The 19,610-nt window shown below is 45.3% G+C and overlaps 1 protein-coding gene and 1 long non-coding RNA gene across 2 annotated transcripts; one reads left to right on the top strand and one right to left on the bottom strand.

Annotated features, from left to right (window-relative positions):
• Nucleotides 1-1,425: 1,425 nt before the first annotated feature.
• CHCT1 (CHD1 helical C-terminal domain containing 1) lies at nucleotides 1,426-10,188 on the bottom strand (the record flags this gene model as incomplete). The annotated part of the gene is made up of 6 exons (XM_077852352.1): nucleotides 1,426-1,702; nucleotides 4,043-4,238; nucleotides 7,858-7,957; nucleotides 8,426-8,601; nucleotides 8,846-8,947; nucleotides 10,093-10,188. Coding segments are annotated over 6 exons (756 nt in total), but the record flags the coding sequence as incomplete, so codon positions are not given.
• A 66-nt stretch (nucleotides 10,189-10,254) lies between these two features.
• LOC144286189 (uncharacterized) lies at nucleotides 10,255-17,067 on the top strand. Its single transcript, XR_013354259.1, has 3 exons — nucleotides 10,255-10,491; nucleotides 10,598-11,694; nucleotides 14,165-17,067. It is a non-coding gene; the product is annotated as an uncharacterized LOC144286189 (long non-coding RNA).
• The last annotated feature ends 2,543 nt before the right edge of the window (nucleotides 17,068-19,610 follow it).

The raw sequence follows: 19,610 nt of genomic DNA, 5'->3' as shown, positions 1-19,610 counted from the left end.
AAATATGAAAACTGAAAAGAGTTAAAGGGTTGATATAAACGAGGGAAGGGGGCACCTGGGTGGCTCGGTGATTAAGCATCTGCCTTCAGCTCAGGTGATGATCCCAGGGTCCTGGGATGAAGCCCCGCATTGGCCTCCCTGCTCAGTTGGGGGCCAGCTTCTCCCTCTCCTGCTGCCTGCAGCTAGCTCTGCTCTTGTTGGTGCTATCTTTATTAAAAGATAAACATCTTTAATAAATAAATAAATAAATGAGGGAAGAAGGCCAGTGTGTGAGGCAAGAGGGATGGGGTGGAGACTGTGGTGAACTAGAAAGAATATCAGTGGAACCTGAGCCACTGCTTCTCAGCCCCAGCCACATGCTGCTGTGGGGAGGCACACCCATGGGTGGCAAGTTTTTAAAAGCCAGAAATCTGTTGCTGTTTTTAATGTGAACTGTACGAAGTTAATATTGGCAACTTATTTTTTAAATAACATGTTTTAAACAATGAGTAGACCACCACAAGGGGCAAACAACACACCGGCGGTCTGAATTTAGCATGCAGCAGCCGATTTTTGACCACCAGTTTGAACCATCGTCCTAGCTATGACTATTGATGTGGTTTCTTTTCTGGTCTCCAGCCTCTACCGTCTCTCACTTCCATGCACTTTGCTCACAGCCTGCGGAGCATCTCCCCAGTCAAGTCACACCAGCTCCTCCCACTGCTTGACCTTGCCACGGTCCCCCAGATTACCCAGGAGACCAAGTCCAGACAGTTGAGGCAGGCCGTCAGACTCCTCTGTCACTGCCTCCAGGCCCGCTCCACTCCCCACTGTGCTCTCCTCTGGCACACATCACTCCTTTGTCACCAGACAAGACGTCCCCGGGCACCTCTCTTCAACCCGTTGTAATGTTTATCCATGTGTGTCTCCTGCACTAGATTGTGAGGGATGGTCATTGACCCAGGTGACCACCTCTTATCTGTCTGTGCTTGTGTGGGGCACCTACAGCTCAGAAGGTAGCTGGTAAACATTTTTTTTTGATAAATTAAAATATGAATGAATGGGGGTGCCTGGTTGCTCAGTTAAGTGTCTGTCTGCCTTCGGCTCAGGTCTTGGGATCGAGCCCCTGCTTCTGTCTCTCACACTCCCCCTGCTTGTGTTCTCTCTCTGTCGAAAAAATAAATACAATCTTTTTTTTAAATAAAAATTTAGGGATCCCTGGGTGGCGCAGCGGTTTGGCGCCTGCCTTTGGCCCAGGGCACGGTCCTGGAGACCCGGGATCGAATCCTACGTCGGGCTCCCGGTGCATGGAGCCTGCTTCTCCCTCTGCCTGTGTCTCTGCCTCTCTCTCTCTCTCTCTCTCTCTCTCTATCATAAATAAATAAAAATTAAAAAAAAAGTTAAATAAAAATTTAAAAAATGAATGAATAATGATTGTTAGCCAAGTAAGGTAGAACTGTCTTAAAGGATGTTTATTTCCTGCCCCCTTTATACATAACTAAGACTTGAGCATCCTTTTGACAAAGACAGTTTTCTTCTTTCCCCCCACTGGTCTCCAGCCCCCAGGATGCAGGGGTGTTGAAGACAAGTGGTCTGGGAGCCAGGACACGCTGGCCTTCTGTCCCGGCTGGCAGTTCTTATGGGCAGGTCTCTGGGGTCTCCGGGGCTTCCTCAATCCGCTTTCTCTTGGGTTTTGTTTTGTGAGGAAGTTTCCTTAGAGAACCTGAAAAGGGAAGGTGAAAGAGTCCTGATAACATCACAAATCGTAAGAGAATCTCAGCCTGTGACATTTAGGGGGTGTGGTAGGGACAGAAAGGAAGAGTAACAAAATGTTATCTTCACTTGCAACATAGTCCCTTCCTCTTTCCTCACAGGAACCCTGCGGCGTAGGAAGATGGTATCACCCCCATTTACAGATGAGGGATCTCACCTAAGCACAGAGTCCACCCAGCCCAAAGCCCTAGGCAAGTTGGGGCACAGTCAGGACTAGACCACATTTCTTGACTCTGAGTCCTCCCCACACCCAGCTCAGATTTCATGCCCTACTTCCCAGGACATGCATAAAAAAACATCTGGAAAGTGCTAGCAGTAGCGAGGACAATGTGATGTTTATATATTCTTGTTTTTACTTATCAATATTATCTTATTTTCTATGCTATGCTTATGTTTTTAGGAACAAAATGTTATTTTAAGAATTACATAAAAACCCATCCAAGGCTTTTTCCTATTATTCCCCATCCTGCACTTCTGCAACCTGCTCTTCCATTCACCTCCAGGCCCAGACTGTGTGCTCATCACCCCTCACCTCTGTACACACCTTTCCTCTTTCCCTCCCTCCCCCCTTCTTCTCCTTCTCCTTTTCCCTTTCTTTTTTATCTTTGATCTTTTAAATTTTTAAAAAGATTTATTTATTTGAGAGAAAGAGACAGAGAGAGAGAGAGCGAGAGAGCATGAGTGGGGCGGGGGGAGGGGGTTTGGGGGAGAGGGATGGGGGAGAGGAAGGGGGGAGAGGAGGAGCAGAGGGAGAGGGAGAAGCAGACTCCCAATTGAGCAGGGACCCTAAAATGGAGCCACCCAGGCACCCCCTTTACCCTTTATTTAAAGCCTGTCCCAGAGTAACCTCCTTTAACCAGCCTGTCCTACCCTTTGCCCTATGGCCTCGGATTGCTCCTTTGTAAAAGGGGAGTAGTAATACCCATCTCCTGTGAATGCTGCAGGGGTTAGGGTTAGGTAAATAAAGAGATGCCAAGCACCTGGTATGGGGATAGGCTGGCCCCAAAGCCCAAAGCTCACTTTCTTTATCTGATTCATGAATGACTTGGCATGGGGTGTCTGAGTGGTTCAGTCAGTTAACCATCTGCCTTCAGCTCAGGTCATGATCCCAGGGTCCTGGGATTGAGCCCTGCATCAGGCTCTCTGCTCAATGGGGAGTTTGTTTCTCCCTCTGCCCCTCCCCCCTCACTCATGATTTCTGTCTCTCTCAAATAAATGAATAAATAAAATCTTTTTAAAAAAGGATGGACTGGCTTTCATCCCACTGTATATTTTGCTTCCTCAATTTAAACTGTAGGCAGCAGGGCCAAGGGCCCTCACAGAGCCCAGAGAGGGTTCTGGGCCTCAGTAATTGTCTGACTCATGCCCACTGCCCCTGCCCTGTTCTCACTCCTGCTATTCCACTCGGGGTAGCTGTGACCGGTGGCAGAGGCCCAGAGAGCTGCTGACCTGCATCAGTCCAGCCAGCCTCTCAGAGGAACACCTAGGGCCAATTTAGGACCACATTTTAAGATTCTAGGCCAGTTTGCCTTCACTTCCTCCCCCAGTAGCTAAGTAAGACCAGCTAGCTAACTGTAGTCCCAGAAGCCAGATCCAGAAGAGTGAGGAGTACGTGGCTCCAATATCAGTGCACAGGAGGGGACTTCATAGGTTCCAATTTTGGCTGGGACCCCTACCCGAAGAATCTCTGTCCCCTAACCCCACAGCCTCTACCCAGAGGGCCAAGCAGTGCAGTCATGGCAGAGACCAAGGCTGCTGGGAAGGCCATGCCCAGGCCATCTGACTTTCTCCGCACTGTGGGAATGAAACGCTCCCTTAGCCCATATCCCACCTGACACTGAGAGTGGGCATCCTGCCACTGCTGGGACAATTCCTGAGAATCCCCACTCTTGGCTGCTAGAAACAGTCTCTGCTTCCAGTCCTACAGGAAAGTACCTTCGGTTAAGTTGAATCCTTAACTGAAAAAGGCAGGATCCAAAATAGTATGTATGGAGACCTCGGGAGGGAAATCCTACAGAACACTGAAAGAAACTCTAAACTCTTAACAGTTGTGGCCTTTGAGTGGTGGGTGACTTTTCCTGTCTCCTGATTTATGCTTATCTATACATTGCAAACTTGTTATGATAAGCATACCTGCAGGGAGGGGGACAAAAAAAAAGAGAAAACAAAGTGCAGAGGGGGAAGGAGAAATAGAGAGGGAAATGCAGGGTAAAGATGGAAAGGGGAGCTCATCTGGCTGCACCATAACAAGGCCCCTCCTCCAGGCGCGCCCCCAACTTAAGGGCATTACCTTTCCTGACCCGGGTCAGGGATGTGAGCTCCCCCAACAGAGAGGCCTCTCCGTGGGGAGCCTGCATCTTGGACAGCCTCTCCTTCATGCCGCTGATGTTATTGTGCAGTCCCCAGGCACTGCAGAGCTTGGGCAGGTTGTCTTCCTGGTCCGCCAGCAAGGAGCTCTCCGGGGCGTCCAAGGGGCAGACCGCCACCTGCAATGGGCCCATAACGTTGAGGAGAGTGTGGAGGAGAGACAGCTCCACCTTCCAGAGGCCCAGCCCTGCCCTTGTTAGGAAATTACTGTGGTTGGCTGTGCCTCACCCCTGCCTAGCCAGCGGAAGGAACCGGTCACAGATGGGGGAAGAGAAAGGACCGTGGGGGACATGCAGGCCAGGCTGCCAACTGTGTCTTCTTGAGTGGTTCCTTACTTTGATATATGTCCCCCATCTCTTTTTAAAGTTATATATAGGGCCTCTCTTATTTGATTTTTTATTTAAATTCAATTTAGTTAACATAGTGTAATATTGGTTTTAGGTGTAGAATTTAGTGATTCATCACTTACATACAACACCCAGTGCTCATAACAATACCTTAATACCTGACACCCATCTAACCCAGCCCCTGCTTACCTCCCCTCCAGCAACTCTCGGTTGCTATACTTGTCTACAGCTCCATAGTTAAGAGTTCTCCATAATTAAGAGTCCCTTATGGTTTGCTTCCCTCTTTTTTTTCCCCTTCTCTTATTTTCATCTGTTTTCTTAAATTCTACATAAGGGAAATCATGATATTTGTCTTTCTCTGACTTATTTTGTTTAGCATAATATACTTTAGCTCCAAACATGTCATTGCAAATGGCAAGATTTCATTATTTTTGATGGCTGAGATTGTGAGATAGATAGATATACATCATCAGTCAATGGACACTTGGGCTCTTTCCATAATTTAGCTATTGTTGATAATGCTGCTGTAAACATCGGGGTGCAGGTACCCCTTTGAATCACTGTTTGTATCATTTGGGTAAATACCCAGTAGTGCAATTGCTGGGTTGTAGGGTAGCTCTATTTTTAACTTTTTGAGGAAACTCTAAACTGTTTTCCAGAGTAGCTGCACCAGTTTGCATTCCCTTAACAGTGTTAAGAGGGTTCCCCTTTCTCCACTTTCTCACCAACACCTCTTTTTTCCTGTGTTGTTAATTTTAGCCATTCTGACAGGTGTGAAGTGCCATCTCATTGTAATTTTGTATTTCCCTGATGTTGAGTGATGTTGAGCATCTTTTCATGTGTCTGTTGGCCTAGAGTTATGGTGTCTCATGTGCTTGTTTGTAATGAAACAATGGTATTTGTTTCAAAGTCCTGGGCAGGGGCACCTGGGTGGTTCAATGGTTGAACATCTGCCTTTGGCTCAGGTCATGATCCTGGGATCTTGAGATTGAGTCCTGCATCAGGCTTCCCTAGGGAGCCTGGCTTTTCCCTCTGCCTGTGTCTCTGCCTCTCTCTGTGTGTCTCATGAATGAATAAGTAAAATCTTTAATTAAAAAAAAAAAGTCCTTGGCAAAATTAAAATTGAGAGCCTAAAAATATTTTTTGAAATTTTCCTGGCCAGTGAAATCGAGAAATCACTAAAATGACACCTCATATTCAGAAGATTCACTGAAACGATCTACCCATTCATGTTCAGAGGAAAAAACAGAGACCCAGAGGGGGAAAGGCTTTGGTTAAAGCTGCACAGCTAGAGTGGGGTGCCGTAGTTAGAGCAGGGCTTTCCTCTGAGCAAGATTACATTTGAACCCAGGTCTTCCCTCCATTTGCTATGTGGTCTGGGTTATGTTATTTTAACTCTCTGCGTTTGACATCTTCATTTACACACTGTGGACACTAATTCTAATTACCATGTTGGGTTACTTTTGAAGATTACAGGAGGGAACATAAAGTGCCTGGCACATAGAAACTGTTACCTATGATTATTATTTTGAACTAGTGATCCTCAAAGTGTGCTCTGTGAACCCATGGGGGCCCCTGAAATATTTTTACCTCACTGACCCCCTGAAAAGTGGGGTCTATTCAAAGTGCAAGAGAGAAACCAATGGATTCTAATGTAACCCAGTGTGAAGAGGTCATTGATAAAATCTGAGAAAGCTACATACTTTATATATGATTTCAACTGTATGACATTCTGGAAAAGGCAAAAACACTGAGATAGTAAAAAGATCAATGGTTGCCAGGAGTTTGAAGGGAAAGAGTGGAGGGGTGAATACGTGGAGCAAAGGGTTTTTAAGGCAGTGAAACTATTCTGTATAATATTGTAATGGTGGATATGTGTCATTATGCATTTGTCAAAACCTATAAGGGGCACCTGGGTGCCTCAGTTAAGTGTCTGCCTTTGGCTCAGGTCATGATCTCAGGGTCCTGGAATGGGGTCCTACATCAGGCTCCTGGCTCATCAGGGAGCCTGCTCCTCCCTCTCCTCCCCACTCGTGCTCTCTCTTGCTATCTATCTCTATCAAATAAATAAATACAATCTTAAAAAAAAAAGTATAGAATGTACAACACAAAGAGTGGGCACTAATGTAAACTATGAACTTTAATAATGTGAACTTTTATAATGGGTCAATACTGGCTCACTGATGTAATAAATGTGCCTCTCTAATGTAAATGCTAATAATGGGAGCAGGAGGGGATATTAGATGAGAAATCTCTGTACTTTCTATCCATATTTTCTGTAAACCTGAAACTAAAAATATTTATATATTTTAAAATTCATTGATTTGGTTTCATTTATTTATTTATGAGAGACAGAGAGAGAGAGAGGCAGAAACATAGGCAGAGGGAAAAGCAGACTCCCTGCAAGGAGCCCCATGTGGGACTTGATCCCAGGACCCCAGGATCACGCACTGAGCGTGACAGCAGACTTTCAACCACTGAGCCTCCTGTGTCTTCCTCATTGATTTGGTTTCAGATTCCACATTGCTACTAAGTAGCTGCCACTTGCTGAGTTTTGGTATCAAGGAAAAATATCCACGACTATGTGACAAGGCTAATAGAATTCTCCTCTCATCTCTAAATATACATCTATCTGTACAGGCTGGGTTTTTTTTCAGTCAAATCACTGATCTTAAGAGATTGCAGAAAGGATTATTTTTTACTAAGACAGACACTGAAGAAGTTTGCGAAAATGTGAAACAGTGCTACTCTTCTCGCTCACTAAATTGTGTTTTGGAAAATATAGATATTTCTTGTAAAAATGATCTATGTTAAAATGCAATGGGCTCCTTGTTTTTATTGTTAAATGGATTAGTAAGTACATATTTGAATTTTTTCTTTAGTTTCAATTTCAATTAGGGCAAATATCAATAGATATAACCAACATAAATGCTTTTGGGCTTTTGGGGCTTCTCGATAGCTTTTAAGAGGGTGACCATGACTTGAGACCAGAATGTTTGAGAGTGACTGTTTTTGAACAAAGCCAGGCCAGGCTCTGTTGATAGTCATTGGAGCCTTCCCCAAGCTGGCTGTGCCCTTCTGCCCCGACTCTGCCATCCCCACCCATAGCTCCTCAGGAATGTCCCTGCACCTGTTACCATCAGGGTGTGGGTGTGGAGAGTGAATATGTATCAAGAACATGAAGCTAAGCCTCTGCCCTCTTCAGCCCCATTTGATCCCCTGCAGGGGTAAAGATAGGGGTAGTGGGGTCTTCCTGAGGCAGTGTGGAAATGAGCAGAGGGATGCTGGCGTTATCAGAGGGCCCCCTCAGCCCCAGGCCTCCCCCCATAATCCAAGAACACACCAGCCAACCCTCAGCTGGGCCCGGGAGGAGCTTTCCTGAGCGCCTCACCAGGAGCTTGGCCGTCTGGTTGCTCTTGGTGTACTTGTAGAGCCTGCGAAGCTGTTTTGCCTCCAATTCTGAGAAGAGAGAAACAAATCGCCAGAGCATCCTGCAGGGGAGAAACCACGGCTAAGGGAGGCAGAGCACAGCCCCCTTTGCCCTTCAGTATTTGTCTTGTGTTCAGGACCCACCCAGGGAGAAATGGGTCACATGCTGCTTCCTTGGATTTGGTTGGACACATGGAGAGATGGAGATTTGCTAAACCTTGAATATCCCATCCTGGTGATGGACACCCACACCACACAGCAGTTGTTCCATCAGAGGTTATTCTCCACAGGGTCAGGAGAGTTCTTTGTCCACTGTGTATGCAAGCTGCCATGAATCAGCACTGCCCTGAATAACTAAAGGACTGTTCTCTCCACCCCTTTTTCACCATGCTCACTCCAGGATCCTGACACTTTCACATAAAGATGAAGGACTCAAAGATTTTGACTGAGGTGTGTCCTTGAATGGAAGGGCGTGGGTGGGGCATGACCCAGGAAGGGGTATAGTGGGAAGAGCAAGGAGGCCGCCCTACTTCCTCCAGTGCTTGATTTCCCAGGTTCGGCAGTAGTGCTGCAGAAAGGTGTTGATGTGGTCCCCTAGGACCACCAGGCTCTGCTTCATGTACTTTAGCTTCTTCTTCTGGGGAAGGTCCTTGGGCAGGTTCAACTTTCGCAGGAACTTCTTCAGTGGCCTTAGATATTCTTTACACTGAGGAAGCAACAAATGAAGTGAGGGACTATAGGAGAGAAGAGGCAGATGGGGAGTCCCAGGTAAACAGCAGCCCTTCTGGGCCAGGAAGTGTTAAGTGAGTTAGGTAAGGAGACTCTAGTCAAGGTTTTACCCCACTTCCTTCCCAAAAGCACGACAAGTGGACAGTAAACTATGGGTTGAGGCCTTCCAATTTCTGTCTCTGGGGGAGGGACAGGGAGGAGGGACAGAGTCCCTTACTTACAATTTTGAAGGTGTCCTGGCCCAGGCCCTTGGCATGGCGTACAAGTGAGTCTCCAGTGCGGTTGGTGCTGGAGCTCTTCTCTAAGAGGTGTACATCTGTCACCTGGGAGGAGGCAGGGGGCAGTGATCAGTCGGGGGGGGGGGGGGGGTCGGGGCTTAAGTGAGTGCTCCTAAGGGGCAGTGCTAGGCAACCGGTGGTCCAAATTCCAGCCAACGCCCTTCTCCCTTTTCTCTAGGACCTCTTCCTTGGTCCAGCCCTGAGGCAAACAAGCCCTTCACAAAGAAACCCATTCCTGAAGATCCCTGCTTAGAAAACCTAGAATGCCCTACCCATTTCTTTTATAATAATTATAGCACAGTATAGTAGCTAATTTTGCAAAGCATTTGATAAACATGAACTCATTTTGTTCTCCCACAAATTCTGCAAAGTGAGATATCCTTATCCCTGGTTACAGATAAGAACCCTTTGAGGCACCAAGAGATTTAAGGAACTCCTTGAGGGGAATGAGCAGGGAGTCATTTACTTCTTCATTCAGCAAACATTTAGTGAGTGCCCAAGTCCCAGGCCTGCCTTTAACCTCTAGTATCCAGCCATGGTAATGGGCACTCAGAAAAGCACATGACAGTGATGGTAATGAGAAAAAGCTTTCTGACAGCAAAAGTGGGGCCAGAAAAAAGCTAAAAATTAAGGAAGATAAAGTGACTATGAAATAATACTTGCAGTCAGAGCACAGGATTAGACTGACACGGTAGGATTTGCACCTGACCTTTCAAAAGCCTCTCAGAAAAATAAGCATTAATCCCCTCTTGCCTGTGTTCAGGGGGAACAAGAAAGATCCAGGCCCAGATCGCTCTGGAGGTGGAGACCAGGGAAAGGGAGAGAGGTCAACGGAGAGAGTATGGAAGTTCGACTGCTCCAGGCCCCAGAGAGAGGAGGCGCTCGAGCGGATCGACTCCACCAATACACCACTCACACCACACAACCATGCACGCAGACCCTAAGGCAAGTGTACACACTCATGTGCAGACACATTTGAGCACTTTTGTCTCCATAACCAACAATCATTTTGCCAGGAATCTATGTCTTTGATAAATATGTTTGAAGGAGTTAACATCCTCTTGTTCTTTCTGTCTCGTGCTGACTCGTGTATATCACCATCTTTCCATCATGTTCTCTGCTTTCCAAGACCAGCCCCCCACCAAGGACTCCCCTTTCTCCTCTCCCTCACATCCTTAGCCCTACTTCACCTTTAATGGCTTGTCCCCTTCAGCCCCTCGCCCACAGGAGGCCTCCGTCTCAACAGGTGCACTGGTGGACTCCAGAATGGCAGTCCTTCTGTTCCCTCAGGCTTCTGACCTACTGCTTCTGTGACCTGAGTGTCTCTGGGAGTGGGCAGGTTGGCTCCAGAACTCAGAGCAAAACCATGGCAACTGCCAACACAGAGCCAGGTTCCCCTCCCCCTCCCCAACCCTCATTCTCAGGGGTGGCCGCCAGCCAACTCCTTCAACTGGGAACCCGCCTGGGGAAGTGAGTAGGATGTGCTGGGCAGACACAGGACTTTGTCAGAGCTCACCGCTGGCCAGGGGGGTGGGAGACGGCACCCCCGCTCCCAGGAGAATGTCAGAGGCCCGTGGTGGTGAACCCTGGTAAGACCTTTGAAATAAGTTTCCTGCGTGTGCACCATCCATGACTCCTGGGGTACACCGCGGGGTCCCCGAGATGAGAGCCATGGTTTCTAACACTTCATTCTAGTTTGGCGACAAAGGCCTAGAAAGTGCACGGAGAAAATGGAATCCAGTACGTCTCTCCTGAAACGGATCTTTTGTTCCTCTGCAGCCTCCAGGAAGTTAGTAAGCCCGCGGCGCCTGGCGTCGGTTGAGGGGGGTAGCGTTTTTAGGACGGGTGCAAAAAAATACAAGCTACCGTGTATTATCTCAGTTAATCCTCACAACAGCCTTCCCTGAGGTGGGTGCCAGCGGCGATCCCGTTGCACAGAAGAGGAGCCGAGACGCATCGAGGTCGGGGACCTGCCTTAGGTCCGCGGCCACCAAGTGGGGCGCGGGGCTTTCGGTGGGATCCAGGCTGCTCTCGCCCGTCCCCCCGGGATCTGAGGCCCGGAGAGTCGCTGCTGCCGCCGGAGTCCCGGCGCCTCCCAGGCCCGCCCAGCCGGGAGCTCCTCGGGGCTCTCCGGGGTGCGGAGCCCCAGCCGCGACCTCGCCCCCCACGCGGCCGCGGCGCCCGCTGGCTCCTCCCTGGGCGCGCACGGCGGGGCGGCGGCGGCGGCGCCGCGGGGACCGGGGAGCCTCGGCCTCCTCGACTCCGTCTTCTCTGCGGGGACGCTGAGCTCCGCGTCCTGGCCCTTGGCCTCGTGTCCTCTAGGCCCGGGGTCCCGGCCCCCTGCCTCCGCAGGTACTGGGTCGGACCCGCTGGGCCCCCGGAGCGGGCTGGGCTCCCCGCCGCGCCCCGCCCCGCCCCGCGAGGGCCTCCCTCTCGCCATCTGGCGGCCGTACCCGCTCATGACAGGGACCCTGTGGCCCGGACCTTGGGGAGCGCGGGGGGCGCGGGGCGGGGGGACTGGCCCTCCTCCAAACTGGAAGCTCCGTTGTCTGAGCTCTACACCCGGACTATCTTGCCGCTGCTAGGAAGGAAAATTATATCGGCAAGAGTAAGGAAAAAGGGGGCTCTCTTACACACTTCTACTGGGAACGATGCACATTGTTAAATGAACATTCCCTTGGGCCCACAAATTCTACTTCTAGGAATTGGTCCTAAGGAAGGATGATGTATTTCTTAGGACTATTACAGTGGTGACGATTTGGAAACAACTGAAGTGTCATCTGTAGGAAAGGGTGAGTAAACTGTCGAACACCAATACTTAAAAATACTGCTCTACTGGGACGCCCGGGTGGCTCCGCGGTTGAGCGTCCGCCTTTGGCTCAGGGCGTGATCCTGGGGCCGGAAATCGAATCCGCAACCGGCTCCCTGCAGGGAGCCTCCCCTCCCTCTGTCTGTGTCTCTGCCTCTCTCTGTGTCTCTCATGAATAAATAAGTAAATAAAACCTTTAAAAAAATACTGCTCTACCAGATAGTAAATAAATTTTTAAAATACTGTTGAAATACTAATTATTAAAAATTTTTTTTACATTACTACTTTATATCTCTACTGAATGATGTGGAAAACAAGAACCAAAACTGCATTTGTGGTATGTTTCCATTTTTGAAAGTATGTATTTATATATGCATAGAATAAAGGCTTCGGGGGGATTCTTGGCTCAGCGGTTTAGCGCCTGCCTTTGGCCCAGGGCATGACCCTGGAGTCCCGGGATGGAGTCCCGCATCGGGCTCCCTGTATGGAGCCTGCTTCCCCCTCTGCCTGTGTCTCTGCCTCTCTCTCTGTGTCTCTCATAAATAAATAAAGTCTTAAAAAAAAAAAGGAAGAAAAGAAAAAAGGCTTGAAGGGTACACTTCAAAATATAAAGGGTGATTTTTCACTTTTTTTTTTTTGCATATTGTCTGCATTTTTAAAAATAATGAATATGCTTTACATTACAGTCAGAAAAAAAAGGAGAGCTGAGTCTGTTTTTAAAAGTTACTCACAAGGAATAAATAACATCATTAAAAATGTTATATAATGATAAGTTTAAAAACACAACACAAAAGAGTATTATACTATAACTCAGATAAGTCGACATGATTATGGTCCAAGACTGGAAGAAAACAGTAGAAAAAAGGAACAAGGAGTTAAATATAGATATAGATATTATATATCTATTCCTCCCCCTGCCCCAAATAATATTTATGATTCAGAAGAAGCTAAGAACTTCAAAGTTTATCTGTCCCTGCCTGCTCCCTCATCCCACTCCACTTCTTTTCCCTCCCAGAGCCTCCAACAAGTCCTAGACTCCAGATGCCTGCCCTATTCCCATAATGGTTTTATTATCAACCATAGGGAGTAGCCTGAAGAGACAATTGAGCCTACCAGCAGCTAGGAATGACTCAACACTCAACATTAAAACAAAAATCCATCGCCTTTGGGAGACATTCTTCTAAATACAATTGGTTAGCATAAAATGACACTATAGGGCAAGTCAACTCATTGAACTGAGTTATTCTTCCAATATTTAATTAAAAGAAAAAAAAAAACCTCTATGTGCCGTGTACCTCAGGCAGGTGCAGTGGAGAAGGTGAGGTTAAGGATGTTAATTCTCTCTCTCTCTCTCTCTCTGTGTGTCTCTCATGAATAAATAAAATCTTAAAAAAAAAATAAAAAGATTTATTAAAAAAAGGGACGCCTGGATGGCTCAGCGGTTGAGCGTCTGCCTTTGGCTCAGGGAGTGATCCTGGAGTTCCGGGATCGAGTCCCACATCTGGCTCCCTGCAGGGAGCCCACTTCTCTCTCTGCCTGTCTCTCTCTCTCTCTCTCTCTCTCTCTGTCTCATGAATAAATAAAATCTTTAAAAAAATAAAAAGATTTATTTAAAAAAAATTAAAAAAAAAAAGGATGTTAATTTGTTCACCCTCCACTATGAAGGTTGGTATATTCCTTGATGGTATGGGCCAGTTTCATAATGATCATGTCTCACCCCTACCCTCTAGTGACCAAAATCTTGTTGTATGCCCTAAATTCAGTGGACAGGGAAAATGACTCTTGGCATCTACTGCCTACACTTCCCCTCATAGACTTGAAGATCTCTTTCCATATCTCTCTCTGGGTTTAAGAGTGACTCAGACTTTTTATTCCCCTAAAGAACTCTCTCTCTATCCCTTTCTTTAATAAGAAATCCAAGAATATCTTAGCATTGCCAAAAGAAACCTCTTGATCTTGCTCTGAATTATCCAATTAGAATTGTATCAAGTCTCCAAGAAAAGGAGGACCATTCAAATTCCTACCATAGCTGAAGTGCTGGGTCTGGAGGAAATGTGACAGTTCCCAGCTGAGGGCCAAGGTATCCCTAATCCAAGGCCACGAGGGACTCTTATCACTACCCAAGACAGAGTCTCTTAACATGAGGTCCACTGATAGGCCTGAGGGAGTCAATAAACCCTTTGAAACTCTTAACTAGCGAGTTCTATGTTGAGAATCATAGTCTTCATCAGCAATCAGAGAGGTCTGTAGCCCTAAAGAGGTTAAGAATCAATGATCTAAGAGGTCTAACCTACTTCTTAGCAGTAGTTTTCAGGTGGGTCTTTACATCTGAGCTCATGGAAGCTCTCAAATGGAGGTAATGTGAAAAATGCCAGAAACACAGTTGATCTAGAGAGAAACAGGATAAAGGAAGAAGACAAGGGGGTTTTTAAGTCTTACTAACCATATTTCAGACCTGACTCAAGAAACCAGTGACTGAGGAGAAGGCCAGTGAGATCCTTGCTTTGTCCAGTAAAGCTGAAGTATTGCACCCCCTGCCAGCAGCCTGCGCCCTTCCCTCACCAGTAGGAAGGAAGCTCCTCCTGCACTAACCTGAGGGTAAGAACCTGTCAGGATGGAGCCTGCTGGCGTGACACCTTTCCCTCTCACCTTGGCAGGATATAGTACCTCTCTGTATGCTGATCAGGAGCGTCTCTTCATCTCTCTCCTCTCAAAATATTTCTCAAAAATAGTTGGTTCTTTTTTCTTCACTCTTATCTGCTGTTTACTATAGTTTTCCATTTATGGAGCCCTAGTTTAATTTCACTTTGGGTTTTTTTGTTTTGTTTTGGTTGTGGTTTTTTTGTAGCAGTGTTTTAATTGGGGCTTTATGTGCTTTAAAAATATCAGGATATCAAAATAACACCACAGAATGGCAAACATAACTTCAGAGCATTTTTTTTTTAAAGATTTTATTTATTCATGAGAGACACACAGAGAGAGGCAGAGACAGAAGCAGGTTCCCTGCGGGGAGCCTGATAAGGGACTCAATCCCAGGACCCTGGGATCAAGATCTGAGCCTAAAGAAGCTGCTCAACCACTGAGCCACCCAGGTGCCTCTGATTGTGTAAGTTGATGGAGGTAATTAAATTGAGTGTGGTGATCATTTCAGCATATATACATACATCAAATCATTATGTTGTACACCTTAAATTAATACAATGTTGTATGTTAATTAAAATTTAAAAAAATTTTTTTTTAATTTTTTTAAAATTTTAAATTCTTCAGGTGATAGGGCCCATCAGGGCTCAGCGGTTAAGCATCTGCCTTTGGCCCAGGGTGTAGTCCTGGAGTCCCAGGATCGAGTCCCACGTCAGGCTCCCTGCATGGAGCTTGCTTCTCTCTCTGCCTATGTCTCTGCCTCTCTCTCTGAGTGTCTCTCATGAATAAATAAATAAAATCTTAAAAAATAAAAATAAAACAAACAAACAAACAAAAAACCAGAAAGGGCGCATCAGTGTGCCTGACACATAAGAAGTGTTTGGTTAGTATTTACCTTTCACTGTAGACCATGAGCTCCTTGAGGACAGAATCCTGCTCAAATTAGCTTTCTATCCTCCAAATCTCTATTGCAGGAGCTCAATAAATGTTTGTTGAATAAGTGAATGAATGGATGGCTGTTCCCATGATAAATGGAGAAAATGTTATCTTAACAGTGAGCACCAGAATTACTTTTAGGAAAGGAAACAACTTCACTAGCTGAGGGCATAAGGTAAGATCTGAGGCTAAGGCAGGAGCCTTATCACGAAACAGAGGTAGTGAAGCTGCTTTGAAAGAGAAAATGAGAAGAATTTGGCCTTTGGTTTTGCTTTTGACCTAGAAAAGGATGTCAGAAGCCAGAGGAAGAGAGAGGGGAGCACTACAGAGATAAGATGAGAGGTTGAGTCACCATGGGATGAGGTGGAGGCTCAGTAGCTGGGTATGACACTTCCAATGAGGCATGCCTGGGGAAGAGTGGCCCACAGGATGAATATGGGTTGTATCTGTTTTCCATAAGGTATGAGATGCAACATTTCATTAGGACCCTCTGTGTCTACCCTACTCAACAGCTTTAGATTTGTGTCTGTTTTAGAATGAGATGAAGCAAAGAGAAGCCAGGCTATCCTATTTTGGGCCCAGGCTGCCAGTGAGAGATAAGGGGCAGCAACAAGATATGGTACAGAGGCAAAAATGGGGCAAAGGGAAGAAACACGATCAGAAATGACCACTGTGATGACATCAATTCCTGGGAATTTGTAGAGAAAACTAGAAACTCACTTTAGACTTCCATGGTTCATAGATTGGTGACCCAAACCAATTTTCTCTAGATGTTAAAAAGCTAGGAGTCTTGGTTGCCAATGGATTACATTCAATTATGTTGAAATTTATATAGCTATGTAATATTCCACTGCTTAACCAGTGGATATTAATATAATACACTTTGGCTTATTCCCGTAGTTCAGAGACTATATTCCTCTAGTTCCTATATACTTTGAGAAGAGTTTTGTGTTTTTTGACTCCTGCTGGAATTAGGAATGTTCTGGATAAATCCATAAAATCTAAGGCCCTTATACAATTACCCTACTCTCTTACAAAATGTTTTGTGATGTCCAACAAAAGTTGAGCTATCTAAAGGAAAGAGTAGGGCAGCCCCGGTGGCGCAGTGGTTTAGCGCCTCCTGCAGCCTGGGGTTTGATCCTGGGGACCCTGAATCAAGTCCCACATCAGGCTCCCTGCATGGAGCCTGCTTCTCCCTCTGCCTGTGCCTCTGTCTCTCTCTCTCTGTCTGTTTCTATGAATAAATAAATGAAATCTTAAAAAAAATAAAGGAGAGAGTAGGGAAATGGAATGGCAGTAACAGATAGTGGAGAAGCCTGGGAAACACTGCATTAACCTAGTGATGAAGGTTAACATTACCAATGATGTCATGTGAGTATCATGTACTCCCATATATGATGTGTTATGAGAAGAAGACTTCAGGGGTACCTGGGTGGTTCAGTTGGTTAAACATCCGACTCTTGATTTCGGTTCAGGTTATGATCTTCGGTCATGAGATCGAGTCCCACATAGGGCTCTGCGCTCAGAATCTCCTTCAGATTCTGTCCCTCTCCCTCCTCCTCTGCCCCTCTCCCCGTTCATACTCTCTTTCTCTCTAAAATAAATAAATAAAATCTTTAAAAAAGAAAAAGAAGAGGGATCCCTGGGTAGCGCAGGGGTTTAGTGCCTGCCTTTGGCCCAGGGCACGATCCTGGAGACCAGGGATCGAGTCCCAGGTCGGGCTCCCTGCATGGAGCCTGCTTCTCCCTCTACCTCTCTCATTCTCTCTCTCTCTCTCTCTGTGTCTATCATGAATAAATATATAAATAAATAAATAAATAAATAAATAAATAAATAAATAAAAGAAGAGAACTTCATTTCTGCAATATTATTGTTGTTTTTTAAGATTTTTATTTTAAGTAATCTCTACACCCAACATTGGGCTCAAACTCATAACCCTGAGATCGAGTTGCATGCTCTACCTACTGAGCCAAACAGGTGCCCCCATCTCTGCTGTATTCTTAAAAAAAAAAAAAAAAAAAAAAAAAAAAAAAAAAAAAATTATCCCAATAATGAGAAAAAATCAGACAAAGCCAGGTTGGGAGAATTCTACAGGATATCTGGCCAGAACTCAAGATTGACCAGGTCATAAAAATAGGGAAAGACTAAGAAACTCTCACAGACTAGAGGAGACTGGGGCGACATGACACCTAAATGTAATGTGGTACTCTCAGTTGGATCCTGGAATAAAAAATGAACTTTATTAGATCCAAAGCAAACCTGGAATTTAGATAATATACTAATGTCAATTTTTTTAGCTTTGACAAAAGTAGCATGGGAATATGTTAACAATAGTGGAAGTTGAGTAAGGCGTATACAGGAACTTTTTATATAATCTTTACAACTTGTCTGTAACTCTGAAAGTATTTCCAAGTAAAAAGTTTATTTAAAAAAATCTGAGGGCCCCTGGGTAGCTCAGTCAGTTGGGTTTCTGCCTTTGGCTTGGGTTGTGGTTCTGGGGTGCTGGAATCGAGCCCCACTTTGAGCTCCCTGCTCAGCAGAGAGCCTGCTTCTCCCTCTCCCTCTGTTGCTCCCCTTACTTGTGTTCTCACTCTCTCTGTCAAGAAAAAAAATAAAATCTTAAAAAAAAAGTAAAAATTACATCTGAATTACATGGCCTTTGGTCTGACCCAGGGAACCCACATATTCTTATGTTTAGCTTTTCTGTTTAAGGGAATATAATTACATGGTTTATTTGTGCCACCTGACAGAGTACATTTCAAGGAATCTTCATTTATTCACCTCAGGAAAGAAACAGTAACACTTTTTCTCTAGGTTCTGCTAGCCTACAAAAAAGAGACACATTCACATTCCAGGAACCTGGTACCAGGAAAGACATTCTCCATTAGGCTGTTTTGGTAGGATCAAACCTGAGTTCCTTTTCAGGTCTGCCCTCTGGGATAATTATTCATGGATGCTTCATTTGTGCAATAGTAATATATAGAGATCGAGTGCACCTCTGTGCAGAACTCTGTCCTGAATACTTACATAAGAAAGGAAAACACATACAACTGAAGTGATAGCACTAAGATTATTGTCAACCTGGTAAGTGTTTTCTGGGCAGCCAATAAGCCTATGATGGCCATGAATGAATTTGTTAAATTCTAAACTGTTAAATTCTAAACTGGGACTCCTACTAGTGATAATTCTCTGTTTGTCTGGGGATTGTGGCACTGGCTAAAAAGACCAGTTTTCTATTTAAGTGTCTTTTTCAAACTGGAAACATGAGAAGATTGTTTCTCGGCAGCCACTATTTTTAGAGTATGTGCTCCGGGAGCACAATAGTGTTGCTTCAAGGGAGCTAATCTCAGTCTCTTTTGAGGCAGATGTGCATCCTTCTACAATTTCTCTAAATAAGTCCAAGTCACACTTACAGATACCTTTGGCATGGTATGTAACACAAAGACCATTGAAAAGCTGTGTTTCCGCATGGCCAAAACCCCCTCTCGGAAAGGGATCTTTCCCAGACCAGCTTTTTAAGGAAATGAGATGTGGAGGAAGGTAGGCTCAAGTAGGAAGTGATAGTGCCTTCTCATAGGCATCTGGGCAAAGGAAGACCTAAAGGGTCTTCTCTCAACCCCCAAAAGTTAATATAAACATCAACTTAAGACTTGTCCCTGGAATTAAAAATATCAAAAGACTAATGCTTAGGACATATGTTGTATGCATCACCTTGAAAAAACTTTTTACTTAGAAATAACTTCAAGTTTACAGAAAAGTTGTTAAAAAACCAAAACACAACAAGGAATACTTGTACACACTCAGATTCATTTCTTAATGTTTTAATCAAGTTGCTTTATCATAGCACTCTCCCTCTTTCCCATTCTGTCTCTCTACACACAGACACACATTACACATATATGTACATACAACATATATAGTCTAGAAATGTGTGTGTTGTGTGTGTAAAAACTTTTTTTTACCTGAACCATTTAAAAGTAAGTTTCAGGGGTGCCTGAGTAGCTTAGTAAGGTAAGCGTCTGCCTTTGGCTCACATCATGATTCCAGGGTCCTGGGATCAAACCCCTTGTCAGGCTCTCTGGTCTGAGGGGAGTCTGTTTCTCCCCCCTGTTTGTGTGCTCCCTCTCTCTGTCTGTCAGATAAATGAATAAAATTTTTTTAAGTAAGTTTCCAAAAAAAAAAATGTAAGTTTCATACATCATGGTCCCCTCCCCCTAAGTAACCCTGGTGTATATTTACTAAGGAACAAGTATTCAAGTCAAGAGATACTCTATTTGATGGTGCCTGGCTGGCTCAGCTGGTGTAGCATGAGACTCTTGATCT

Source organism: Canis aureus, chromosome 16 (assembly GCF_053574225.1).
Source record: "Canis aureus isolate CA01 chromosome 16, VMU_Caureus_v.1.0, whole genome shotgun sequence".
Taxonomy (NCBI): Eukaryota; Metazoa; Chordata; class Mammalia; order Carnivora; family Canidae; genus Canis; species Canis aureus.
The sequence above is the reverse complement of the archived record's forward strand: the minus strand, read 5'-3'. Positions and strand labels throughout refer to the sequence as shown.